The following is a 6,799-nucleotide window of genomic DNA, read 5'->3' as shown; positions in this document are numbered from 1 at the left end:
TATTTCATTACTACTAGGGCACTTAAACATGACATATGTAACTAGAAAAGATAAAGAGAAATATCGATAGACATCAATTATGAAAATTGTTACCTTGTTAACATAATAAATTAGAAATTGTTATAGTGTTAAATGACGAAAATTCCATTCTTGTGACATTTGGTAGCAACATGTTGCTACCAAATGTCACAAGTTGAACATGCGGACGTAAGTCCTGCAAATTAGGGTCTCATTAACATAATTCATGATACAATGCTACAATAGCTTTTTTAGCTAAGACTTTCATACTTTGAATACATTGTAGGTAGAGAAAATCATATAACGTTACATGTACAAGGTTGTGAAGGAAAGAGAAGGAACTAAGGTCTAGCGTCAAATAAAGTGTTCTGCAATACACCAGATACACAAATCTTGCCTGGATGAGCATTCTATATTTTACATTCAAAATCATGGAAGCCTCCAGAAAAAAACAGGTTTGCACATTGCCAAGTCGCGCTTTGACAATGATATGCATAGGAGTGTGGAGCTCCTGTACATGGTACCAGACTGCATTGCGCATGACGGACAGGCGGCCAAAATGACGCTTGTCGCCCTGACAGGCCGAGCAGAGACCCGCCATATTTCCTACTCTGCATCGATACCTGTATGGTAAACTTCCCGGTAAGGACGAGCTTGTCGGGGACTTGGTGCGGAACTCACCACTGACGTCATATGTACAATTGTAAGTTCAGCTTCTGACATTCACTAAAGCACAGACGTTCTATCTGAAGTGTGTAGCTTGACGTAATGTCTAATTTACAGACACGCTTTAACAAAAACGATGATACATGTTAAGTGAACCATTCACTAATCGAATGTGTGTCCCTTGGTCAGCATTCTGATAATCATTATTCACCGACGTGAGGTAAATAATGCACACTGTGACCTGTGTATTGTGAAAACAATGGTGAAAGTAGATGGAAGGGGCTGCCAGCTAGTTAATACTTCTGTGCAGTTTTTGTGGATGTGCATCAGACCATTTATTTACTTATTTGTAGATCATAAGAGAGGTCTCTTTAGTTAACTTGGTAACTGATTTCAAAGGTAACCTTTACAAAATCATCAGAAATCTTACTCTAACTAGCGGACTGTGGTCGGCGGAGCAAAACAGCCATGTCGAGTCCTGCACGATATTTTTAGCCCTGACAACCCGGAGGTGGAATGATACTGCCTGAATCAACACTGACAAGTAACAGCCGTCACCAAGTGTTGGAAGGCCGAGAATTCCGCTGTAACCGTGCCGCTATCACTTCGTCATCATCGTCACTAGGACTCGTGTGCCTGAGATGTTTATGAAAGGCCCAAGGAATAATATGATATGTTTATTCAGTACTGTCACTCCATCATTGATTGAACTAAAATAATCGTAATATGAAATAGTAAATTGCCTGATATGATAACAACTGACAGTCTTGGCGTTGGCGTTCCAAACGCTAGTGTCATGGCATCCAAAGGGTCAGGCCATGCTTCAACAGATCAGACTGTCACAGCTCTTTAAACATCACCTCAGTGCCATCACGGATATGGTTTTCTGAAAGGCATCTCAAGTCTTTGGCAAAGGACTGACAGGAGCTTTTAAGTCCAAAGTGTAGACACTACTTGGAAGAAAGCCTGAGGATCTTGTTTCGAAACGCTTGTTAGCTTGACATCTGGTGCTGTTTGTTAAAGAACATTATTTGATAAGGGCTGAAGATTTGAAAGGCCATGTGACCGGCATGTCGAATTCAAAATAATTCGTGATGTTGCATGTACTGCAAGTGTTTGCAAAGCCGTCCTTTTATACTCACCCAAATCAACTGGCCCTTGGACGTTGTGCGTGACCCAAAATATGCAGTAATATGATGCGCAACGTTATGCTTGCAACGCAGATGACTCATACCTCCGGGTCCGAGCTGTCACCCGGAGCCAGTAGTACTGTATACTTTATTCTGCCTGCCAGACGGCTCCAGATATTTGGTATTTGATGATTATTATGTGGATAGCTTGTCCTATACATAGAATAATAGATTGTAGTCAACAAAAAGGCTAATTAGCCGCTGCAAAAGTACTGTGCTGTAGACATCCCCAGCGACTGACAATATGGTGGCTATTTCTATGTGACAGTGTGTAGATTACATCTCGTTTGATACTTTTCTTATTTGTTTTATGTTAATTTTAATTTCAATTTTGTACCGATCATTTTGTCATTCACCTTTGCCAACTTTAACAACCTTTAAAAAACTGCGTAGGAACCACGTCGTTCTGGGCATGAAGCTTAGAGAACATTTAGTATCCTCTCGGTGGTAATGAAACACTGGGATACGGTCATCAACAGATCACTGTAAATCTTCATAGCATGGTTACATATTTTCTTTTATTTGCAAGAAGAACGAGGTAAGTTCTCGTCGCGTTGTTTCTGTCAAGTCATCCTATTCTTATACGATCAACGTTACCAACTGGGATGGAAGATCGATATCGACAATCAGCCGTTTAATAACGGCCAGTCTTATCCTCCCCGGCGACTGGTCAACAAGTCCATCAACTGTTGTGAATCGAGACGATTCAATCGTCATTTTATGACAATGACAATGATCTTTATTGCATATTCCTGCCCAACATGGGCTAAATGCATTGGGTTAGATAACTTAAGTATACGTGAAACAGGTTACATCTTATATCATCTAAAATCTACATAGTCTCTTCTCTCTTTTTGAAACTTGTGTGAACAAATTTACAAATCTCTTCAAGTGCATTGTATCTATTAGTCGTCATAATGTAGTTGAACATTTGGTCCTTACATAAACACACATATTCATTATCTAGTTGTAGTGTATTTATGAGAGATGTGCGCATCTCGGTGTATAGTGGGCATTCTAAAAGCAAATGTACTTCATTCTCTACACATCTATCGTTGCAAAATGTACATAATCTGTCATTTGGAGGAGTCTTGCTGTGTCTACCAACTTCAATTTGTAGAGGTTGGTCGCTAATTCTTAGTTTAGTCATGGCTCGGCGGTGATAGAAATTTATGGATAACTAGCCAAGGCCACATTTGGTGACCGTGAGATGACGGACATGTAATTATTCCTTTATTCTGGGCCCAAATATTCACAGGAAGTGTACTGCTACGATGTTTTCATATTTCATTCCTTTGTAAAGTTGAAACAGGGACGATATTAAAAGATTGTCGATCGTCCAGTCCGTTCTGTAACGTTGATCATGTGAGAATCGAGCTTTATTCCTGTTTTGCAGGTTACTGGCAGAGTCGTCTTCTCATCAGCACATGGTGACACACGTGTAGATGCTGGCCATGATGGGTCACGGTAGATTCGTGACGTTCCTCCTGCTCGTCCTGTGGTCCTGCTGCTCTGTCACTAGAGCTCATTATCCTCAGGAAGGTGGCGGGGAAGCCAACATATTTCTAAGTATTTTAACCAAACTGGGCAAACTAGCGCGTGAGGAAGGAGCAACATCAGGTCACAACATCCATCTCCGGTCTACAGTCGCTATTGCCAACTTCAGCGCAAGTGTGGCGACATCTGTAAGTATATGCGACATACTCCGTGTGCATTTCGTGCATGTCATGTTCCTTCCCTCTGTCACATGTACATCTATGTCCCTCCTCAGTTTGTCTCCAAGTCTGCTATTGTCTTTCCTGCAGGTGATAAACTATGGGGTATGGCTGATGGTCAGGAGCAGGAACGACTGTAAATTTGTTTGTCTCTAAAGGTGGACTCTCACTGCACTTGGGGGCACCGGTGGGGCACTACGGGGTTCGTTCACTGCGGCACTGTTTTGTTATTTTCGCGATTTTTAATAATTTAGATATTGCTTAAGACGTAAAATTATAACTTAGAAGACAACAAAATACACAAAAGAGAAGAACATTCGTTCTTTATCTCTGAAATTCGTTTAGTTATCTACAAACCCCGCAGTGCCGCACCGGTGAGAGCCCATCTTTAGTCTGCTCCCTGTGCTATTCCTGTTCCTAACGCCACCACAGCGTTCGGAAATCGGTGTTCGGCTAGCTCTCGTCAATCGTCGGGTGATGATGTATGATTCTTTGGGATCGACATTGGATCGGGCTGTGTGTGTGTGTTACCAAGGAGGTCTTATCAAAACCTCCTTGGTGTTACCGTTAGTTTGCGATTCTCGGCAATCGTTCAGTGGACCGAGTACACGGTGTATGTTAGTGTATGATTCTGGGGGATCTGTGGAACGAGTACACACTGTTTGAGCTCATATAGTCTCATTTTTAATACGGCCAAGTAATACTAACTTCAACAAAACTAGATGGCCTACCGTCGATGGAAAGATCAGCTCGGTATAGAGGTTAATGTGGTCATTTAGGGCATGGGATTTAAGGTGGAGACGAAACGTGGTCATATAAACGCATTGATACGCATCGATGTCAGGAAAGATATTTCTCCTGTTGTGTACAGGACACGCAGGAAGAGCTGGCTGTATTTACAAGAGAAAGGGAACGTAGATAGAATCCAGATTTTTGTCCTACGAACTATTATCGTTAAATCATTTTCTTTGCCAAGAAGGATTATGTTTTCGGTGTCGTTTTATCTGTGTTTGTGTTTGTTTGTTTCCAGATAGCTTTGATATGACTTTTTGTATATGAGTGGGCGTAGGCAAGTTCGGTTATGGACCACCTGGTGGATTTCTGTGGTCCTGCAGCAGGACTTCCGGCTTCCATACCTCGTGTTCTGAACATCATATGGTCATGATATTTTAAGGATCTAACTCATGACGATGTGGTGTAGATTGTGACACACTGCAGAGGTCAGATTTGTTTGAGTCTCCGAAAGATTACCCATTCTAACATGGTGCATTCGACATCATTTAAAATCACTTGTGTTATTGGTCTAGAATGGTGAAAGCTTTTGGGAGTCCAAAACATTGCCCTACATTCTTGTGTATCTCTATCCAAGGAATCCTCAACAACAGTCTTGCTGACGTGGAATATCGTAGGGAATGTGACATACACCAGTTACTACTTGGAGTACGAGATGTTGGACAAACAGGATTACATCAAGGTCCGTCAACGCAACATAGAGGACCGGACTGCTCGATGGTACAAGCTGGACTACCTGCAGGCAGACTCAAGGTGAGGCTGGGCTGGATCATGTCGGCCTATCATTTTACGTGAAGGCATTTTTTAAACCTTTATTTATTCACGAGAAGCTCAAATCGGCCAGCAGGCCGCTTTTCATTGAGGTCATGAGGAAGGTAAGGGTCAGATAAAATATAACAGCGAATGCATATTACATTGAATACTAATAAATCCATCAACCTATATCACTACACATATGGCAGGGAACGTCAGATTACAGTCTCTAAACGGGCGTTTGTTCTTGCAGCGTATTTCACATGCATCTTGTATTCTGTTATATTCTCAGATATGCAAACATGTATGTATGTATCAGCTCTGATCATTTCCACTTGCAGGTACAAGGTGTGCCTCTTTTTGAGGAACAAGAAGACCATCCTCGGTCGTCAGAAGAGATGTCTGATTGCCACCACCACCGACGACTCCAGCGGTCAGACGTGGATGTATGTAATTATTGCACTCGCAGTTGTCGTGTTAGTCTGCTTCTTCTTTGCCTCCATCTACTTCCGATGGGACAAGCAGGTGGTCCAGGGGGGAATCAGAGATATGTTTAGGCGCAGACGGGAGAAGAGAGCGCGACTCAAACAGAGAGGGGCCGTCAATGACAGCTCGATGCACCGCCACTCGCGCCTGGGCCTGGACCGCACTCCCCAGCCGTCTCCCCGCCAGTCTCCCCGCCAGTCCCCGATGTCGAAAAAGTCACCCCAAGTACATTGAGCTCATCATGCCGGAAAAAATGCGCCTGTCGAGATAGTGTCTACGGCAATCATCAGGAAATATTAGAAAATGTACGCTTGGTGCAAAGTATACATGTATTGAATGATTCAACAATTTTGGTTGAAGTTTCATGAATGTGTATTGGAAATTACAGCATGAACTTGCTTACCGGTCTACGTCAACATTGTAACACCCAGCAAACGGCCTCGAATGTAGCTAACCATGCAGATTACTCATATGTAATAATTGGCGGCACCGGCAGGTTTTACGTAGAAATGCACTCTTTATAGAGACTTTGTAATATGATTACGATTTCCTTCAACTACATAGTAGTGAACTTCAGGCTATGTGTCAGTGAAGACCACGGCGGGAAAGTTAAACCCTCATGAATAGGAATAACGGGACGAATGGTATGAAGTTCAATATTCAATGTTTGGTCTGTCTCACATAGATAACTTGGTTGTCAGCTTCAGTAAGATAGTTATTTGCCGGAATCAAATGTTGATCCCGTATCTGTCATACCGAATGGTATGAAGTTCAATATTCAATGTTTGGTCTGTCTCACATAGATAACTTGGTTGTCAGCTTCAGTAAGATAGTTATTTGCCGGAATCAAATGTTGATCCCGTATCTGTGAGGGCAATAGATAACTGCTGTATATGTTACAATATTTAAAAGCATAAATTTTCTTGTCCTCCGAGATGTTATAACATTTTCGACGTCATTAATTGCTTGTGTATAATGGAGGTTAGAAAACAGTTATTTTCCTTTTGATATGTCTTACGTTTAGCTAAATGCAACAATACAGTTCTGTGAACTTATATTTCTATTAAGTAAGACCGATTGCTATGTCTATGAGTTTGACAACGCATTTATTTTATACATGTATAAAAGCATCTTGTAAGGTTTAAATAGTACGAAGAAAATTAGACGTAGCTGGGATAG

General features: G+C 41.7%; 1 protein-coding gene across 2 annotated transcripts; it reads left to right on the top strand.

Annotated features, from left to right (window-relative positions):
• The first annotated feature begins 546 nt into the window (after window positions 1-546).
• LOC118430474 lies at window positions 547-6,354 on the top strand. Of its 2 annotated transcripts, none has more exons than XM_035841359.1 (4): window positions 547-721; window positions 3,271-3,559; window positions 4,959-5,134; window positions 5,476-6,354. In XM_035841359.1, the coding sequence occupies exons 2-4, from the start codon at window positions 3,320-3,322 to the stop codon at window positions 5,852-5,854; spliced, it is 795 nt and encodes a 264-aa protein (XP_035697252.1). In that variant the 5' UTR covers window positions 547-721; window positions 3,271-3,319; the 3' UTR covers window positions 5,855-6,354. The 2 variants fall into 2 exon arrangements, with proteins under 2 accessions (XP_035697252.1, XP_035697253.1); XM_035841360.1 differs by lacking the exon at window positions 547-721 and adding an exon at window positions 1,487-1,995.
• The last annotated feature ends 445 nt before the right edge of the window (window positions 6,355-6,799 follow it).

This window comes from Branchiostoma floridae, chromosome 14, assembly GCF_000003815.2.
Source record: "Branchiostoma floridae strain S238N-H82 chromosome 14, Bfl_VNyyK, whole genome shotgun sequence".
Lineage (NCBI taxonomy): Eukaryota > Metazoa > Chordata > Leptocardii > Amphioxiformes > Branchiostomatidae > Branchiostoma > Branchiostoma floridae.
This window is presented reverse-complemented; position numbering and strand designations above follow the sequence as displayed.